We start from the raw sequence: 19,035 nt of genomic DNA, 5'->3' as shown, positions 1-19,035 counted from the left end.
CCGCGTATGTACATGTACAAATTATATTATTATGTATACGGAGTACACAGCACAAATCAATGCGTGTCTCCGCCCCAAGGCGTCGCCACAGCCTCATTTATACGTCACGCCTCACCTTTGAACGGAGGTTGGCATCAAGTGTGGCTGAAGGCTCTATATCATTGCAGTCACCACCATTGATCCCCATAAGCTAGACTATACTGCTCCATGTAATCACATTTCATAAGTTGTAGATGATTGGACAAAAAGTCCGGACCGTAATTATAAAAGAGCTCCATTAGGGAAGAAAGGTTCTGCCTGCAAAAAAATTCATGACAAGCCCTCTCCCCTCTTACGCGTGCGTGTGCGGTGTATCTCAATTGGCGCTGTGGACGAATATCGCAAACTTTTTATTTCTCTGCTCGATCGATACAATAAAACATATTCTTCGTCGATGAACGAAGGGTCGAGAGGGAGACGAGACCGGACAAAGTCTGCCAGGCTTCATCCTGTCCGCATTATTCAATGCATGGCAAAAGAGGGAAGGGTGGGGGCTTGGGGTATAACATCGGAGGTTGTGTGCTAATATGGGAAAAAAAAGGTGGACGAGACAAAGTTCTAGTGAATTTGGGTCCTGAGACAACAATATATACTACAGGGGAAAAAAAGGGACATAGAAGACTGGAAAAGGAAGTGAGGGCTAATATATGACTAGGAAAATGTATATGCAAGTATTTTTTATTTTTTTTTATGCTCTGGCGGGTTGTGCTGTGGCAGGCACGTCAATGCCGTAGTTCTCCTTCAGCCTCTGCCGTCTTCGTTCCTCGTAGTTCTCGCCGCGGATGCCTATATATTCATTTATGGTTAGCACCCATGTCATCGCAGAAATGGAGACTTAGTCCGCGGATGGCTCAAGATGATGGTTTGCATACCTCTACCTTCCCCGAGCTGGGCAACTGTCTCCTCAATCGGGGAACGGAAGTTCTTCCGGAGCTTTTCCCGCCTCTCAAACTCATCCTCCTCATTAGCATGTCCCTTGCCTGCAAGACTTCCTCCGGTATATTCGAATACACTAAGTGCAGTGGCCACAACCACGCCGTAACCAATAACCGCGGGGAACGTTCGGGCTGCAACGAATAAATATATGTTGTTAGTGGTCTAGTCGGTCCGCGAACTCTGGAGGACGTGACACGGAAAAAGCGAGGACTAGACAAACCGCGCAATCCGATAGCTGCTCCACCGAAAAACCCTCCCCATGCAGCATTCCAGTGGTCGTCTTTCTCCCTTAGGTTAGCCGCTGCTATTCTCGCGAACTGATACGCACCGCCGACAGAGGCTACAAAACACCAAATAAACTATGATTAGCACGCCCTTCCAAAAAAATCCGCTTCATCCATCCATTGCCATTGAAGCGATCAATCGTACCAAATAAAGCAATTGTGCCGCCTGTTTTTGTGACGACACCCCAGGGGCCGTAGTTTCGTTTTTGCAGGGTGTTCTGGACGGACGAGGCGAAAAGACCAACGGCCCCGGTCGTCAGCGTTGTCTTGATGGTGGCAGCAATGGCATCTTGTGGGTGATAGCTTTCCTCTTCGGCTGGGGAAGACATGACTGCTTCGGCAGAGGAAGAGAAACAGGACACAAAGCTGTGCTGTTGCGGGGGAGTGTTGGAGTGTGGTGTGCGGGTGAAGCAATACGGTCGTTCAAGAGTCTTGGGGTTGTGATTTGAAGGAACATGGATGGCCGATGGCCGGGTCTTGGCAAAACGTCTTGGGAGCTTCCGCAGACGACGAACGATGTACTCCGTACAACTACAACTTCAACTATTCAAAACACCTCAACGGAGTTGCTGGAGCCACCTTATCTTTGAATATATACCCCAGCGGGTGAATGTCTGGTAGACAGACAAGAGCTCAGCACAGCGCATATTCTTCTTTCCTTCCTACTTTCGTCGTTTTTTCTCTTTAGCTTAGTTACCCCACTACGTCAACCAGCAGCCTGAATAGATACGTCTTCTTCAACGCATTGCATCATTCGATTCGCTCACTCAGGAGGCTCCATCCAAACTGCTCTCTACCGTTGGAACAAACCTCGTTTAATAGCGGTAAAGCCTAGTTGCTAGAAGCTCATTTGTTCTTTTCCGATCTCTGGGCGAATCTTAGTTCCGATGATTCTTCGATGCTCTACGTCCTGAGCGCATTTGCGGAGCTTCTAGTAGCGTCGTTTGCTTGATACAGCTACGACGCTATCTTCGCGCAACACTTCTATTAGATTTGCTGGGAATCTTATCTCTAATGTCACACATGGCTGTTTCCCCGGGACCTGGTATGGCTATCAACGTTTGAAGCTCGTTGTTTTCCTGCTTCGTGATTCCTCTTGATCCGCCGTCTCTGTTAACCGTTGATGAACTATGGCTATCTGTCTAGGGAAAACCACTCCCCGCTTTATCCAAGATGTCCTCTCTTTCGATCCTGCAAATCCTCCCAGCTCATCCTTCAACCTCTTGACACAATTCCCACCTCCCTTCCACGATCCCGATGACTACCCGGAACTCATCTCACCAAAGGCCTGCCCCCACCAATATATAACAAAAGCCAACCAAACTGAGCTTCCTCCTAAAGGTTTCCAGGCTGGACTAAGGACTCCGTACAAGGTGTCCGCGATGTGCTTGATATGCCGCTATCATTTAGAGATCAAGATGGTGCATACAACAGAAGCGTCCCACTGTCCTAGCCAGCTACATCACATTGTTTACTCGCACAGCGACGGTCGCCAAGTTTCAAACCCTTTTTGGGAGAAGGGTCAACGATTAGAAACTCATTACTTTCGTTGTTCATATTCGACATGCGCTGCTGTTATTTCCCTGAAGTTACTATCCCCGGTTTTGACACCGCACTGGGTGAACATCTTGACAAACAAGGAGCTGCTAAAGGCCAGGACCGATGAAGCTATGGAGACGTATCCAGAGAGACTAGAGGGTCATAGTCGACCATTTCCCATTACTGTGTTGACGAACCTGCGCACCTACATCGATAATGCCCTGCATGATAGCCAGAGAAGCAAATCAATTTCCATGTCGAATAAGCGGTTCGTTGTTTGTTTTGGTGTGGATGGTCGGCCTTGCCATGAGCTTCTGGAATTCTTAGAATTTCATGCGAGGGTATGTGTATCTTACAAAACATTTATCTGGATCGTTGTGAAAATCTCATCTCCTGTTGACTCATTGGGCTTGCATAGGAAGACAGTTGGGATCCTCCGTGCCCGGACACATCCGACCACGTCCCGTATGGAAATCCTCTTAATATCTTTCTTGATAACGTGTCAAATGAGCTCTCAGCTTTAATCCACCGAAGGCCCGCTCATGAGAAAGAAGGCCAACCACCGGGAATCCCTCTCGACCCTGCCATTAGCAAGTTCAACCAACTCCTTGGTTCATCGAACTGTTAGTCTCTCTCACCATATGCTATGATTCAAAATACTTACCTATTAGTAGACGACAGAACATTCTTTCTGAATCCAGTTAACGAGGAAGTAAGAAGGGCTCCGTAAGTCTATATTTCTTTGTCTTTTCCTTTTCCTTTTGAGTGATAGTGTAATGTTCAGGAACCAATTGGTTTTTCGCTAACTAAATGTTCAGATATTACGAGGATCTTGGGGCGACTGAGGACATGTCCACGGATCTCATTATAGAGGCGTATAATCGGCAGATTGAAACTGATCCTAGACAAGGCCCTTATTATCTCAGATGTTTACGATATATTGGCGAGTGGAGAAGCGCGTCAGATGGAGGAAAAATCAACGACCTGGTAGCGCTGGAATGTAGTGGTTCTCGATACGCTGACGATGATATTCCCCGCGCGTACAAGTACTTTCAACTTGATTATCGAAATCGGAATTTGACGGATGATGACATCATTGTCTCTTTCTTTGCTCGTCTTCGCGATACTGCTAACGACACGGAAACAAGACGACAGCTTTGGAGGATTGGAGACAGCCGTGGGAGTGAGAAGATAAAATCGGTAGCAGAAGAGCGTATGTCTCATGAAGAGTCAGTAGAGCGATTCCGGAACTAACAGGTTTATAGGTGTTTCTACTGTGGAACAGGCGCTGTTGTACCTTGGGGTAGAAAGTGATACCTCTGATGATTTCATTGTTTCCATGTATGCTGCAAAGGTAGTTTTCGCCCTTCTCGTGCTGCCCCTTTGAAATATTCCAAATACTTACTCTCCAAATTAGGTTAACGATCAGCCCGCTACGAAAGAACTAGCTAGGAAGGCTGTTGCTTTGATTGCTGAGGCGCGTGACTCCAACTCCCTGAAATACTTTTTAAATACTGGTGAAGCAGCAGCTGCAGAAATGGATGTTGGAGAAGCTTTCCGTCTTCTTCAAATACCTGACCGGACCGTGGATGATGCTGCGATTCTCGCCGCATTCTCCGTTTGTTGTTCAGAAGCTCCAGGCCAAATTGAAACATATAGACGAGCTCTTGATGTCATTGGGAGAGACAAAGGGAGTGCGATGATCAGCAGCACCCTCGGTCAAAATGCGACACTGGCAAATCGCGTGCTCAAAGAATGGCCTGTCGGGCTCCAAAACATCGGCAATACCTGCTACTTAAACAGTTTGCTTCAATTTTACTTCACCGTGACTCCTTTCCGTAAGATGGTTATTCATTTTGATGACTATAAGATGCCTCTGGACGAGAGGAGCCTCGATAGGAAAAAGATTGGATCCCGAAAAGTCTCGGTTGTTGAGATCGAGAGGTCCCAAAAATGTGAGTTTTACACAATTCGGCCCTTATTGGATTAAGGATAACTAATCGATAAATTTTACTAGTTCTCGTGGAGCTCCAATCATTGTTTAAAAAGATGATTACATCTCCTACTTCCTCCGTTATGCCTGAGCAGGAGCTAGCTAGATTAACTTTAATTAGTTCTTCAAACGAAGCGGCCATCCGGAGGAAATCATTGATCTCGAGCAGTCGCCCCAGCCTTGGTGAGATAAATGGCATGCCAGTTTTAGGACCATTAGGGCCTCCAACCGCGACCACCGCAGAGGTATCAAAAGATGCGGCGGCGGTGGATGCGAGTAACAAGACACTTGAGCGCAGTGATGCGGACAGTGATATAACGCTTGTTTCATTAACCGCGCAAGCAGATAATGAGGAATCGCAGGTAAACAATAAGGAGAATATCGGGCCCGCCCCTCAGGAGATTACCGTTGAGATGAAAGAAGTAGACGATTCGAACGGGGTGGGAGCCGGTACAGGTACGTTATACAAACATCGTAACCGAGTCCGGGCTCCATCAGTTTGAGGTCTGATGGCTTACTTTCTATGTTTAACTACAGGCGATTCTATGCAGGCGTTGGCGCCCATTGGCCCTCCGAATAGACCCCCTCCCGTTCCTCCTCGGCCAACGCCTCTACGGCCGGCACCCTTAGATTACCAGCAGCAACTCAGAGAAGAGGTTGAGCTTGGGGCACAGCAGGATGTCACAGAGGTTATAAACAATGTTCTTTTTCAAACTCAATGCGCCGTCAAACCTATCAGGTTCGACCAAGATGGAGAGCAGCTCGATGTTGTCACAGAGTAAGTTTTCGATATGCATGCAACCTTAACGATAATGATAATCTCGTGGTTTCAACGCTGACACATAGTCGAAGTTTATTTTATGGCAAGACTGTGTCCTACATTGCCGCAGAAAACGGAGTTCGGTCCAAGGAAGAGTCTTGGTCTGACATCAAGGTCGATGTTGCTAGCGGATCGAAGGACATCTATTCTGCAATCGACGGCGCATTTGACGTCCAAAAGGTAGAGGTCGACGGCGCTGAGGTGGAACAATACGGTGCCATTAGCAAGTTGCCCCCAGTTCTCCAGATTCAAGTCCAACGCGTTCAGTTTGATCAAGTCAAGAAGTCATCGTTTAAGTCAACTCATCACCTGGAGTTGAAGGAAACTATATACTTGGACAGGTATATGGACAGTAATAAGCATAATCTAGATGAAAGGCGCCGTGAATGCTGGCGGTGGAAGGATGAACTCCGCAAACTGAGAGCGCGCAAAGCTGAGCTTATTGATACAGAGGTATAAATTCTTCTCTTCTCCGCTACTCCCCGCGGTCGTAAAGCTGACCATCGTATCCTTGAGTAGAGTTGGGCCTGTTTACCAGATGTCTTCACAGAGACAAAAGCATACATTCAAAGCCTAATGGCTATCGAAGACGAACCCGATATGGCAGATGAAGCACTGGAACTCGATGATGGTATTTTATCTCGTCTTACAGCCGTTGAGGAGATGGCCAGGGATGAAATTAAATGTATGTCAACGCACCTATGTCTGTTAATACCTTCCAAAAGTTGCGGTCCACTAATACGCAAGGGCAGGCCTCGAAGCACGAGAGAGGGATTTAGTTGCATTGCTTGACTCTCAATTCACCGATCTTCGACATCTCCCCTATCGGTTATATGCCGTCTTCGTGCATCATGGCTCTGTTGAGTTTGGTCATTATTACATCTATATTTTCGACTATGACAAGAATATATGGCGAAAATACAACGACAGCGAGGTGACCGAAGTCCATAGCAAGTCGGAGATATTCGAAAGCCAAAATTTAACAAATCCGCCCACCCCTTACTTCCTCGTGTACGTCAACGAGCACATGAAAGACCGTCTTGTGAAGCCAGTCAATCGCGAAATCGAGGACGTCAGCCCTCCCGAAGCCCCACCAATACCGGCACAGGCGCCAGCACCAGCACCATCTACCGTCCTGCGTGGTCAGCAAGCGAATGGGTCCGGACCGTCGCAAACACGCACTCCTCACAGCGGCGATACAGAGATGGAAGACCCCCCTGCATACAATGAAATAGAGAATGTACCTGCAGGTATGGATATTGCCAATGGCAAAAACGGGACGGTGGATGGCAATGGTAATGGCAAAAAGACTACTAAAAACACACCTTCCACTACTGTTGCTAATGCCGCCGCCGCCGCGACTACCGCCGCCACCACTCTCAAGGGGAAGTGGAATAAGAAGTTTGCTAACATCCCGTCTGTGTCGTGGTAGGAGCAGTGGTCACGACGGAAGCTGAAGCTGCTGTATCTCCCTCTCCACCCCGCAACCGCCTCAAACGGAAAGTTGAGGGGGAAACTCGCACTGATGATGAGCCTCCAGGCACCCTCGGTCCCAAAGCGGCAGGTTAGTCGCGGCGCCCTCCATCACTCCAATAGAGGTTAACTCATGTTTAATGGCTGGTTTTTTTTTTTTTTTTTTTTTTTTTTTTTTTTTTTTTTTTTTTTTTTTTCCTAACTTGAGTGTTGATGTGATGTCATAATTATTGGATCCTTTTGACTTCCCTTCTATTTCTCTCCTCTCTTCCACCCAGCATCAATTTTTCTTTTCTTGACGTTCCTCCCATCACATTTCTATTCAAGACCGTAGGCCTTCTGCTTTTTTATTTCTCCTCACGGAGCCCTTATTTTATTTATCTCGGTTGATTGGCGCTTTTTTTCATTTTGCTTGCCCTCGCATCATTTTATTTCGCTTCGCATTTTCCTTGCTGTCTGTACGGTGAAAATGTTCCTTTTTTACTTTTAAGACTATGTTAACGGGAACTTCGGGAATGCGGGCGCGCGTGTCTGGGGTTGGATGGATATTGATTTCGGTTTTTGAGATCCCTTTCCTTCCGTTTCTGCTTAAACGATATCTCCATGGGTGCGCGTGTATGATGTCTTTGACCCCTTTTCGATCTTTTTCCATGCGATCTAATGATAAAGATTTTCACGCCGGCGTATCAGCAACAATGCTACCGTTTTCAGTTTCAGCATCAGTAGTAGTTCGTCCCTTCAGCCTCTTTCTCCCAAAGGCTCTTTTACGCCCTTTGGGGCCCTTTTGTTGCGCTGCATTGATTGTTCTTTCATCCATTAGAGAGGAGCTTGTTGTATCAAATCAAAGACAGTACCATAGAAATTTTTCACATCAACATGAACTATCTATCCTACCTACCCAGGCAATTCCTAGAAGAGAGTTCACGAGGCATCTTATCATTTCACAAATGCGAAAAAGGAGTATTTTATTTTCAGGTTTATCCGCGGCGAAGCTCCTTTTTTGAATCTTGTGTCATCATCTTACATGGAAAGTCGCCATCCACATTGCAGGCTTGATAATAAATTGAAAAAAAAAAAAATCAAATAAAAAGAATTAATAAAAAGGTGACCTAAACAACAAAACGCAGCCTGAGAGGTATCTAGATATCTATCAAATGAGTATGTGGGTGGAATGGTCTACAGCTCCATCGTTTTTTCCCAGCATGATAACTATAGTTTATAACTAGTTAAGTTAGTTGGCCAACTAGGAGTCAGAAATATCAGTCAACATCTCCTTCCTTTGTATATATTCCGAAACCCTCTCTCTTTCTTGTGTGTGAGGATAATATTAAATATTCTTAACAATGGACCGGTGTTTCTTCTGTTTCTTCCGGTGTTTTTCTCTCCAGCTGTTTGTTCGGCGCGGCAATTCTCGGACTCGGCTAAGCTCTTTGCCGACGCCAGCCATTAACTAGTTATTTATTGTTAACTAACTTTACTCCGTAGTTTAACATGTAAGAGCTTCTTCCGCTTCCGAGTGCCCGCCTCCCGCCCGCAGAGCCGTTACCACAGACGCCGTTATTCATCTGCTTCGCCGTGGAGGGGAAGGGATAATTAAAATCGTTTATCCAACGTGTAACCTCCAGAAGACAGATTACCCCGCGCGTTGTTATTATCTTTCGTTGTTGCCGCCCGCCGCTGCTGCTCACGCCGTGCTAGTTTGCTTCGGCTTTGCTCTCCGCGCCTTGGTTTGGCATATGTGCTCCATACCATCGGGTCTATGGCAAGCTGCGAATCTTGCTAGTTGTCCTCCAGATATACTGAAAATTCTCCCCGCGGGCCCCATAGTCCGCCGCTATTATCTCCTCCGTGTCCACCGTTTATGTTGATTCCAGAGCCGGGCTGGGGCTTGTTGCAAGAGAGAAAAAGAGAAAATATTCATCTCAACTTGACTTCTTACTCCTCTGCTGCTGTGTCACGTCCTTCCTGCTGCTAAACATATTGAGAAGGTAGAGAAGAGTAAGGAATAGTAAGAACTAATCGTGTTCAACTGCGTGGAGGGGCATTTACACACACAATGTCATTCTATCTGCGGGTTGCGCGGGGCTTCTCCAACCCCTCAAAGGTATTCCCAACCCCCAATATATACATCCCTTAGATACAGCACGGGGAATATTTAAGCTACAGCACCCGACACCTCTTCCAATTTCATATGGGCTAACATTTGCCATCTTTCACCCTTTGCAGCACCAACAATTCCTCGCCCGTGCCTTCTCGAGCACCCTCCGCCGAAATGAAATCAATAAAGTCCTTCCCTCCGCTGCGGAGGCGATTAAGGACATGAAATCCAATTCCACACTCCTTGCCGGCGGGTTCGGCCTCTGTGGCGTACCGGATACTTTAATCGAAGCTGTACATGCCAACAAGTCCATCACCGGCTTAACCGCTGTCAGCAACAACGCCGGCGTCGACGGAGCCGGCCTGGGTTTGCTCCTAGGCAGCGGACAGATCAAGAAGATGGTCGCCAGCTACGTTGGAGAGAACAAGACCTTCGAACGCATGTATCTTGGCGGCCAGATTGAGCTCGAATTAACTCCCCAGGGAACCCTGGCGGAACGTTGCCGTGCCGGCGGTGCTGGGATCCCGGCCTTCTTTACCCCCGCCGCATTTGGAACCGTCGTCCAAACCGGCGACCTACCGCTAAAACACAACGCGGACGGCACCGTTGCCGCTTACGGTGCGCCCAGAGACGTCAAGGTCTTCGATGGCAAGAGCTATGTCATGGAAGAAGCCATCAAGGGAGACTATGCGTTCGTCAAGGCCTGGAAGGCCGATAAACTCGGCAACTGCCAGTTCCGCTTCGCCGCTGCAAACTTCAACGGTGCCATGGGCCGCAATGCGAAGATGACCATCGTTGAGGCTGAGAACATCGTCGAAGTCGGTGAGATCGACCCGGCCGCCGTGCACCTGCCGGGCATCTACGTTAAGCGTGTCATCAAGAGCACGGCGGAGAAGAAGATTGAGAAATTCACTTTCGCCAAGGAGGATGGCGAGGGCGCGGATTTGTCTGCGTTGGGTAAGGGGGACACTGCCAGTAAACGGGAGCGTATCGTCCGCCGCGCCGCCAAGGAGTTCAAGAATGGCATGTATGCGAACCTGGGCATTGGGATGCCCATGCTTGCTCCTAGCTTTGTGGACCCGTCTATTGAGGTGCAACTACAATCTGAGAATGGCATTCTCGGGTTGGGCCCCTATCCGAAGAAGGGCATGGAGGACGCAGATTTGATCAACGCGGGCAAGGAGACGGTTACGCTCCTGCCTGGTGCGTCTTGCTTTGGTAGTGAGGAGTCGTTTGGCATGATCCGTTCTGGACGGATTAATCTGACGATCTTGGGTGCTATGCAAGTTAGTGCGAAGGGTGACTTGGCCAACTGTAAGTCCTTTTGCTCGTCGTTTTGTCTTTTCTTGATCTCTCTATACCCCAATATCCAACAGGGGCCCTTTTTCCCCTTCCCGGCCCCAGCATATCCATTATACATAACCTCATTTCCCACATCCATCTAACATATCAAACAGGGATGCTCCCTGGCAAAATCAAAGGCTTCGGCGGCGCCATGGACCTCGTCTCCAACCCTAGCGCCACCAAAGTCGTCGTCACCATGGAACACACCGATAAGAAGGGCAACCCTAAGATCCTCAAGCAGTGCGAGTTCCCGCTGACCGGCCGGGCGTGCGTGAGCCGCATCATCACCGAACTCTGCGTGTTTGATGTCGATTTCACAAACGGCCTGACGCTGATTGAGCTTGCGGATGGCGTGACGGTTGATGAGGTGCGTGCGAAGACGGAGGCCCCGTTTAAGGTTGCGGATGAGGTTAAGCCGATGCTGTGAGTTGGGAGGGAGGTAGGAGATGGAGATGGGAATGGGGGTTTTGAATGTTGAACGAGTGGGTTAACTATTTTGTTTTCGTTGGGTTTTATATATCCATTTACTGTTTGTCCTACTTTTTTTCTTTTGTTATTTTTTTTTTTTTTTTTTTTTTTTTTTTTTTTTTTTTTTGGATGGGTTTGCTTCAACTACATAAGGATATATCCATAAAAGACGGCGTGCATTTTCTTATTTTAGTGTGAGAATCGCATATTTTCATAACCCACTAGATAATGATTCAATATATCAATCCAATGTAGTTCTTTTTCTAGATATCCTCATATCTACCTCCTTCATCCCTCTAACATCAGCCCTATTGGCCACTTGATATATATATACATTTATTCACGCTAAAAAGAAGCCATCGCAGAGGTATCACAAATACAACAATACCCAACAACCACCCTGCCCAAAAGGAAACCAGCAGATGCAATCATCCATATAGTACAGAAACACAAAATATAAAAGACAAAAAAACCCTCTCATACATCCCCATACACAACTTCCCTCCCCTTCTACTACTGAAACCTCAAAACCCCCCTAAGCTTCTCCATCATCCTCTTCACCCAGCCCCTGCCCGGAGCCTCCCTAAACTCCCGCAGCACATCATCATAATGCGACGGTGCACTGCGCGGATGCCGCAAATTTTGCGGCAGCGGGTATTGTTTCTCGTACCGGTTTTCCAGCAGCGAGTAGAGCGCGTTTATGCTGGCGGTGGAGAGTTGTGATTGCTGTTGCTGTTGTTGCGCTTGCGCTTGCGCTTGCGCTTGCGCTTGTGATTGTGGTGCTGTCGCTGTTGCTGTTGGTGGTGAAGGAGAAGAAGAGGAAGATGTGGTGGGGGTGGGGGTGGTAGGAAGACGGGTTTTTAGATATGTTTGTACGGAGACGGCGGAGGGGCGGACGGGATCGCTGGGCCAGCGGGATATGAGGCGGTTTATGTGGGCGGAGAGGGTTTTGGGGGAGAGCTAGATTGGAGATTGGGTTAACTCTTTCATGTTTGTTATGTCAAGGTAGGTTTGGTTATTTATAGGGGGTAGGGTAGAGGGAGACGGACTTGTTTTGTCATGGCTGTGTAGTGATTTTATTTTATTTCTCTGGTTGCGGGCGGGTTGTCTAGAGGAACCACGGCGGTTGGGGAAAGGTTCCTTGGTGGTCGTAAAATATAGCTGGAAGGTTTTTTCCAAACAGTCCCGGTTGAAAATGGCGGAAACAAAGTACTCTCTCTCTCTATGTGTATATACACCCAGGAATGCGGTATTTCTCATTCAGCAACAATTGAAGCGGAACGTAGTTGATATCCGCCATACAAATGTTTTCTTGGCTGGGATGGAGATGTGCTTAGTCACCCGCGGCGTCATGTCATATGATTTGCTGACTTGCTCTGGTCAAACTCGCTTTCGTGTCTCAATCGTTGGAGCAGCAGCGCCTAATTATCCCATCTCGCAGCCATCTTTCACGCCGTCTCCTATATATTTTCCCCCCTTTGTTACTTGTATAACCCCACTGCTACGTTCTTTGCTCTCGTTTCCTGTTCTGTATTGCATTTGACGTTCTTCACTGTGGCTCAGTCATGAGCGCACATCGATATCAGCGGGTATGGCAATCTCTCCTATCTATCTCTTTTCCAACCAACGGTGGCCCTACTTCGCCGTGATAATCAGATCGAGGTCTTGCGACTTTGTAAAAATTTTCTAGTGCTAACCACACGTATGTATACCTTCAGGTTGATGGACACGATGTAGACGATGATGATGAACAAATATTACACCCTGTCCCATCTGGACACATACCCACGTCTCCTCCGCCTTCGTTCCACTCCAGATCGCCCTCCCCTCCCTCGCGCCGTCTCTTATCCCATGACCCTTTACACTCAGAAGCGGATCAAACCCTCGTGGATACGTTTGGCGATGATGACGAAGACTCAGATGCTGAAGATGGGACCGATGACAGACAAAGGCTGATGAGGGGCAGTACCAGCCCCCCGGGTGATAACGGTTCAACGCACTTTGGCCGCGGAGGAAATGGAGGGCAGTCTCAGGGCGTGTCGACAACTGGGAATATGGCGCAGGCAGCATTCAATCCACCGGTGTCCACCTCGTCTAGAACGATACACGGGGCTGGGACTACGAACGATGGGGTTTTTGCAAATTTGGCTGCGAAGCCAGAGCGCGGAGAAAAAACAGAGGATCTACCACCGGTATGTAATTCTACAGCGGCTTCAAACGTGTTATGGACTTGTTGTATTCAGTAGCAGGCGAAGGATGTATTTGCTGACATGGTTGCAGACCTACGAACAAGCAGCGGCTGACGCCACCCCCCCTTACTGGGAGACGACCATTGTTGCCCCCGGCATGTCTTCCGACGAAGTCTATGTTGACGGCCTCCCTGTCGGCTCCATATTCTCCTTTATCTGGAACGGCATGATCTCCACGTCTTTCCAACTTGTCGGATTCCTCCTTACCTACCTCCTCCACACAACCCACGCGGCCAAGAACGGCAGCAGGGCCGGTCTGGGCCTCACCCTCGTGCAATACGGCTTCTACATGAAAGGCAGCAGCGAAATAAATAGGCCATCGGAACCTGACGGCGGCTACGCCACCCCACCGGACCCCAATAGCCATAATTTCGATCCGAACAAAGTGGGCGAACCCGGGTATGATTCAGGTGCCGACTCGGGAAGCTCAAAGTCGCTCGCGGGTATCACGACAAGCGAATGGGTCTCATATGTACTTATGATTGTTGGTTGGTTTATATTGATCCGGGCCGTCAGCGATTTCCTCCGGGCACGACGACATGAACAGCTGGTTCTGCAAAGCCCTGACCGTGGCCTCGGCGTTCCTGTAGTCGCTGAAGGCGAACGGGCCGAGACGGTCGTCTGAAACCGGGGTTCGTTTCCTTTTTTTTGTACATGTTCAATGGGACCAGATCTTTTTTTTTCTTCCTCTTTTGTCCTGGATGATGGATTTCTTGGGCTTTTCGGGGATTGGGACAATTCTGAAACTATTACGTTTTTTCCCCCTCTTATTTCCACAATTGTAATTACTTATAATTACTACCCAGGGAGCTCAGGCGTTCTGCTCTTTTTTTGTCCGGCCTTGTTTGTCTTTGTCATTTCCTTCCTCCCTTTTCCAAACTCTATATCCTCTCTCCTATATCGTCGATCCACCGCCTTAAAACAAACTTCTTGAAGTTTGGAAGATACCTTCGTACCTAGATATACGTTACAAACAAATCCCTTTCCCTTCCCTCCTCTCTGTCTTTCTCTCTCTTATTGGTGGCGGAAACTCGTGCACATAAATACATACATCCATACATACACACACACACACACACACATGCACCGGCCTGTTATTCCCTTTGTCTCATTTTTCTTTTTCGTTTCTTTTCTTTTCTTTTTCCAGTCATCCTCCCACCGGGAACACCACCCTACATCCGTATAGGCACTTACATACACATACATAACCTTTATATCTCTGATGCACACATGATCTTCTCGGCCTTCTTTACCTCCTTATCTCGAATTTTTTTTACATATTCGTCCCTTGTACAGGTTTCTCCGTACTGCCGCATGGATTAATTAGGGTGCCTACACAACCGTGGCTGTGTTGTGTTGTGTACCTTTTCCACGCATTTTGTGTGACTTTGGCGCGATCCGGGAAGACTCCTGGTCCGTCCCCGATGATAGATCGTAGTGAGCAGTAAATGATAGCCTTCCTTTTCCCTCTCCCTCCACTCGGCACTCTTTCACATTTGGGGGAAAACCAGTTGTAAAAGCGGAAGTTGTAGAAGTATTTTTCTATTAAAAAAAAAAAAATTTGCTGAGCAGTTCAATCAAAAGTGATAGACAAACATCTCTCAAAACCTGCGGGAATGTTCACCATTACCCTTCACCTATACTCCGTAGTTAGTTACTACTTCTTTGCCAAAAAAAAAAAAAAAAAAAAAAAAGGAGGGGGGATGATGGGCTTACGTCTTCTTGTCTCCAACATGGTTGCAAAGAATCCATCCAACACAGCAACGCGCGGCGGGTTCTTTGATTCTTTGACTCTTCAGAGGGAACGTTGACAGCCCAATCACCAACTCGGTCTAATAAAGCATGTATGTATGTATGTGTACTTGTACCTAGGGAGAAATAGTTTATATTGGTCTTCGGATCGATCAAGGAGCAAAAAACAACGTATCAATGATGTCAATAGTTAGTGTTAGTCCGTTACACCGTGGCCGGGCTGGGCGGGGGCGGTGGCTGGTTTTGAGGGAACACGCCGGCGGGTTACTCGAGTGGCGGTGCGGCCACAGGACGGGAATGGAGGGGGAGGAGGGAGGGCTTAGATCGGGGGATTCTGTTGTATTTTTTTTTTTTATTATATATTTATATTTATTATTTTACTTTTTATACAGGATGCAAAACGAGTGTGCCCTGAGAAAAGATGTGTTGTACCTGACTTGACTGAATTAAAGTTGGAATCTTCATTGCGATAAAGTTGTTAACAAGTTTACGGATCTGTAAGTTAACTAGAACAAAAAGCACAGGGAAATACGAGGTTGGAACATTTAAAACTGGTTGGCTAATAACTTAAACATCTATGATTTATATTTATCTTTTCTTATTTGCTTTTTATTTGCTCGTCTGCATCCCTGAACTCTTCTCAATTCCTCAATATAAAATCCGAAATCCCTGCTTGAACCCGTGCATAGTATGAAGCTCTTGTTTTCTCTCTTCTTTCGCTTCCTCCCCTTCCTTTGATGGTTCACGAGATGCAACTCGTTTTTGTCTAACATCAGATCAGTTTCACAAGTGTTTCAATTATGACTCTATAGCTCTCGCTCGGGTGTCTGGGTTGTTGTTGGCTCATAAAGAGCAGCCTGTGAATTATCTATCCGGGTAAGTTCCTCCTATACATAACCTACATACACATCACCACCACCGGGTCTTTTCTTTCTTTTTTTCTTTCTTTTTTTTTTTCCTTTTCCCTTCTCATATAAGACCATTATTCTTGTTTAATTTCCTTTATATTTTGCCTTTTGTTTTAAAACAAAAGAATTTCTTTCCGCTGACCTCTCTCTCTACGGGATCGAAGCACACGTCCAACCCCAACCACAGACTTACTACTAGATGTTGATACACCAATACCAGCCCGAGATTCTCTCTTCTAAACTTCAAAAAGAAGCTATTTGCCCTTTTGTGATGCCTATCCATTGAATAGCAGTGAAAAAAGTGAAAATCAATCACACATCGAAAGATTAAGGAGGTCGCCGGCCGACACCCCGCCATACTATACTATACTATACTCAGATCCAACATCAGCATGAATGCCCCTCCCCGCCACGTTGTGGAAGCACAGTCGTATGCTCCTCTTATTAATTTGGCTTCCAATCCGCCTCGCTATCCGAGGAATCCATCCAAGGCTCCCCTGAAACCCCTGGTGCTGTATATCGTGCGTGTGCCGGGTAAAAGAGGTATGTTCCTCCTCCTCCTCCTCCTCCTCCTCCTCCAACTTGCTCCATATTGGAAACCACCAGGGCAAAATGTCCGATTTCGCAAAGACAATAAAAGCTCATATAAGAGTTGTCTTTTTTTTTTATCCTATACCAATTTGCAAAAGAATAAGAATATCAATTTATCTTAACATTTATATATTTTATTCAATTTTCCACCTAGACGTGTTCCTTTCCCCGCTCAAGCCTCCGACAGAATCCAGCATTTCTCCAGCTCTCATCGAAGCTGCTCTCTATTACATCCATGTCTCAACCCCGGACGATAAGGCCGTCCTGCGTGCCATTGAAGAGGAAAAGCGCCTCAACAAACCACTCCCACGCGTGAACCGAAATCCTCCTCCCTTTGGTCTATCGGCTCCCATCCAAAGAAAACCTGTGCCGGGCACAGAGCTAAAACCGCCCTCCATTCCCAGGCGACCAGTGTCACCGGATACAAATATTCCTTTTCAAACCGGGGCTGATAATGAGGGTCATCATCAACCACGAACACGAACACGAAGCCCTCAGGCACCTGGATTAGCGCCAGGTGGATCGCCAGAGTCACAGAGGAATCCCATCTTGGCCCAACGACCTTTACCCCCTATTCCTTCAGATCCTATCAAACACCTGGACCCCGAGGCAGCCCCGAATTATACCGACAACAAGGCGGGAAGTGGTCGATCGAGACGTGACACACAGCCCGGGAATCCATATGGGGGAAGTGAATATTTAACTCCACCGACCGCTCCGCAGTGGCGAGCTAGCTGGGATGGCGGACAATCGTCCATCTTGCTCGGACAAAACCCATCATACAATGTTGGATACTCACGTCTTTCTCCCGAACGTACCTCCAAGGATCACCAACGTACGGCCCCCAGTTTCTTCCAACAGGGAGGACGACGGAGCGGTGATAAAACTAAAGAACCCCCTCCCCCTTTCCACCTGACTCTTATACGTCGGGACACGACCAACAACGTCCAGTGGAACGTCGGGAACATCACAAATTGCATCTCCCAATCATCCCCCGAAGTAGCATTGGACGGCACGATAACCATCGAAATCCTCACGCTTGGCTATAAGAAACTAGGTGCTGAGAGCATCTCTTTCGGCGTAAAAGAACGCCCCTCCTATCCCGACCCCACCGCTAATGACACCACGGACGATCCGCGAAGATTCATCCGCCACCTCACCCTCACCAACCGGCAGAGCCATCGCGGCCACGGGAGTCATCACAGCAATGCATCAATCAACAGCCTCCCGCCGCTGAACCAGACTACAGCCACCACCAAGACCCCCCCCTTCAAAACCACAGCGAGGCAAATACTATACCTTCAAATCACCCTGGGACGGCACTTGCACCTTCGTCACGGGCCTCAACGGCCGAAGCCTAAAATGCAAACACACAATCCCCTTCACACACCCCGCGCTCGCCGGCCTAAATCTCCAAAATCTCACCAGCAGCGACGATGCCAACTACGACCCCAACACCCCGCCCAATCCGCATCTGAACCTTCAAAAGCTCCAATCAGCCCTCGAAGCCTCCGCTGCCGCCGCCGCCGCCGCCGCAGCAGCAGCACAATCATCCCCCTCCTCATCGCCAGAATCAGTACTGGGCTCCACAGCAACAGCCGCAGAACTCCGGTTCAATCTACCCATATTCTCCACGCCGCATAAGAACAATAATCACCACCAGCAGCACCAGCACCACCAGCAACAGCAGCACCAGCATCAATATACCCAGCACGAAAAAACCCACCACAGCAACACGCATTACACGCGCAGCAGCAGTACCCACACGCCCGCGACGCGCGCCGTCAGACTGCGCAGCCAAGTCGAGGAGTTCGCCGGCCGGCTGGATCTGAGTCTGGGCCGCGAGCGGGCGGGCGGCGGCGTGTTTGGCAAGAGCGCGAAGTTGGGTAAGTTGATTGTGGAGGATGAGGGGTTGAAGATGCTGGATTTGGTTGTGGCGGCGTGCATGGGGGTGTGGTGGGGGGTTTATGATAATTTGTCTCGGGGGAAAGGGGAGTGAACTGAGGGAAGGAGGAGGAGGAAAAGGAGGGGGGGTAAGAGGGGAAGGTGGTGTTTTTTTGAGATGGGGTTTGTTTATGGCATTAGTCTATTGACGTAAGGAGATCTGGATCTATTTTCGGGTGGCGGTGGGTAGGGTTTTTAGAATTTTTCGGGAGGGTTTTGGGGGTGTTATGACATGGTATTATATGTATGGACTAGATAGGGTACAAGATCAAGATATGGTTTGATAGGTGATATGAGATGAGATGTTAAGATGATATGTTTGTGTATGTGTTCTCCCTTTCTTCTCAATTCCAGAGGATAGTGAACAGATAGGATAGTTATATCTGCAGATATATAGATATAAAAAACCAGTCTCCTCAAGTCAAGAATTCCACCAAAGCACACCAGACACATTGTCGCTCCCTTCTCCTTTCCTTTCCTTTCCTTTCCTTTGCTACCCTATCCCACTATCCCATCCGCCCAGTTCAGCCCAGACTACAGACTAGAATGGGGAGCATTGTATATGTATGTGTATGTATGGAAACATATGCACAAAAC

The 19,035-nt window shown here is 47.9% G+C and overlaps 6 protein-coding genes across 7 annotated transcripts; 4 read left to right on the top strand and 2 right to left on the bottom strand.

The window, feature by feature from the left end:
• Window positions 1–1,889, bottom strand: BDCG_09106 (NADH-ubiquinone oxidoreductase 213 kDa subunit). The gene is made up of 4 exons (XM_045424887.1): window positions 1,405–1,889; window positions 1,196–1,315; window positions 912–1,106; window positions 1–825 (listed from the first exon to the last, which is right to left on the bottom strand). Exons 1-4 carry the CDS (start codon window positions 1,586–1,588, stop codon window positions 728–730), a joined length of 597 nt encoding a protein of 198 aa, XP_045273505.1. The 5' UTR covers window positions 1,589–1,889; the 3' UTR covers window positions 1–727.
• Window positions 1,438–8,490, top strand: BDCG_09105. 2 transcript variants are annotated; one of them, XM_045424886.1, is made up of 13 exons: window positions 1,438–2,304; window positions 2,406–3,139; window positions 3,217–3,421; window positions 3,473–3,524; window positions 3,617–4,011; window positions 4,064–4,152; window positions 4,216–4,753; window positions 4,816–5,247; window positions 5,329–5,569; window positions 5,644–6,064; window positions 6,131–6,296; window positions 6,364–6,861; window positions 7,044–8,042. In XM_045424886.1, exons 1-13 carry the CDS (start codon window positions 2,274–2,276, stop codon window positions 7,178–7,180), a joined length of 3,939 nt encoding a protein of 1,312 aa, XP_045282807.1. In that variant the 5' UTR covers window positions 1,438–2,273; the 3' UTR covers window positions 7,181–8,042. The 2 variants fall into 2 exon arrangements, with proteins under 2 accessions (XP_045282807.1, XP_045282808.1); XM_045424885.1 differs by having other exon boundaries at window positions 1,669–2,304; window positions 6,364–8,490.
• A 19-nt stretch (window positions 8,491–8,509) lies between these two features.
• BDCG_09104 (succinyl-CoA:3-ketoacid-coenzyme A transferase (ScoT)) lies at window positions 8,510–11,272 on the top strand. Its single transcript, XM_045424884.1, has 3 exons — window positions 8,510–9,188; window positions 9,311–10,496; window positions 10,640–11,272. Exons 1-3 carry the CDS (start codon window positions 9,141–9,143, stop codon window positions 10,951–10,953), a joined length of 1,548 nt encoding a protein of 515 aa, XP_045273504.1. The 5' UTR covers window positions 8,510–9,140; the 3' UTR covers window positions 10,954–11,272.
• A 235-nt stretch (window positions 11,273–11,507) lies between these two features.
• Window positions 11,508–12,055, bottom strand: BDCG_09103 (uncharacterized protein; the record flags this gene model as incomplete). Its single annotated transcript, XM_045424883.1, has 2 exons — window positions 11,508–11,954; window positions 12,044–12,055. The coding sequence occupies 2 exons, from the start codon at window positions 12,053–12,055 to the stop codon at window positions 11,508–11,510; spliced, it is 459 nt and encodes a 152-aa protein (XP_045273503.1).
• A 326-nt stretch (window positions 12,056–12,381) lies between these two features.
• BDCG_09102 (metal homeostatis protein bsd2) lies at window positions 12,382–15,322 on the top strand. The gene is made up of 3 exons (XM_045424882.1): window positions 12,382–12,583; window positions 12,713–13,186; window positions 13,275–15,322. Exons 1-3 carry the CDS (start codon window positions 12,560–12,562, stop codon window positions 13,866–13,868), a joined length of 1,092 nt encoding a protein of 363 aa, XP_045273502.1. The 5' UTR covers window positions 12,382–12,559; the 3' UTR covers window positions 13,869–15,322.
• Window positions 15,323–15,390: 68 nt separating this feature from the next.
• Window positions 15,391–18,986, top strand: BDCG_09101 (uncharacterized protein). Its single transcript, XM_045424881.1, has 3 exons — window positions 15,391–15,871; window positions 16,068–16,446; window positions 16,649–18,986. The coding sequence occupies exons 2-3, from the start codon at window positions 16,296–16,298 to the stop codon at window positions 18,136–18,138; spliced, it is 1,641 nt and encodes a 546-aa protein (XP_045273501.1). The 5' UTR covers window positions 15,391–15,871; window positions 16,068–16,295; the 3' UTR covers window positions 18,139–18,986.
• The last annotated feature ends 49 nt before the right edge of the window (window positions 18,987–19,035 follow it).

This window comes from Blastomyces dermatitidis, assembly GCF_000003525.1.
Source record: "Blastomyces dermatitidis ER-3 genomic scaffold supercont1.13, whole genome shotgun sequence".
In the NCBI taxonomy this organism is placed as follows: Eukaryota; Fungi; Ascomycota; class Eurotiomycetes; order Onygenales; family Ajellomycetaceae; genus Blastomyces; species Blastomyces dermatitidis.
The sequence above is the reverse complement of the archived record's forward strand: the minus strand, read 5'-3'. Positions and strand labels throughout refer to the sequence as shown.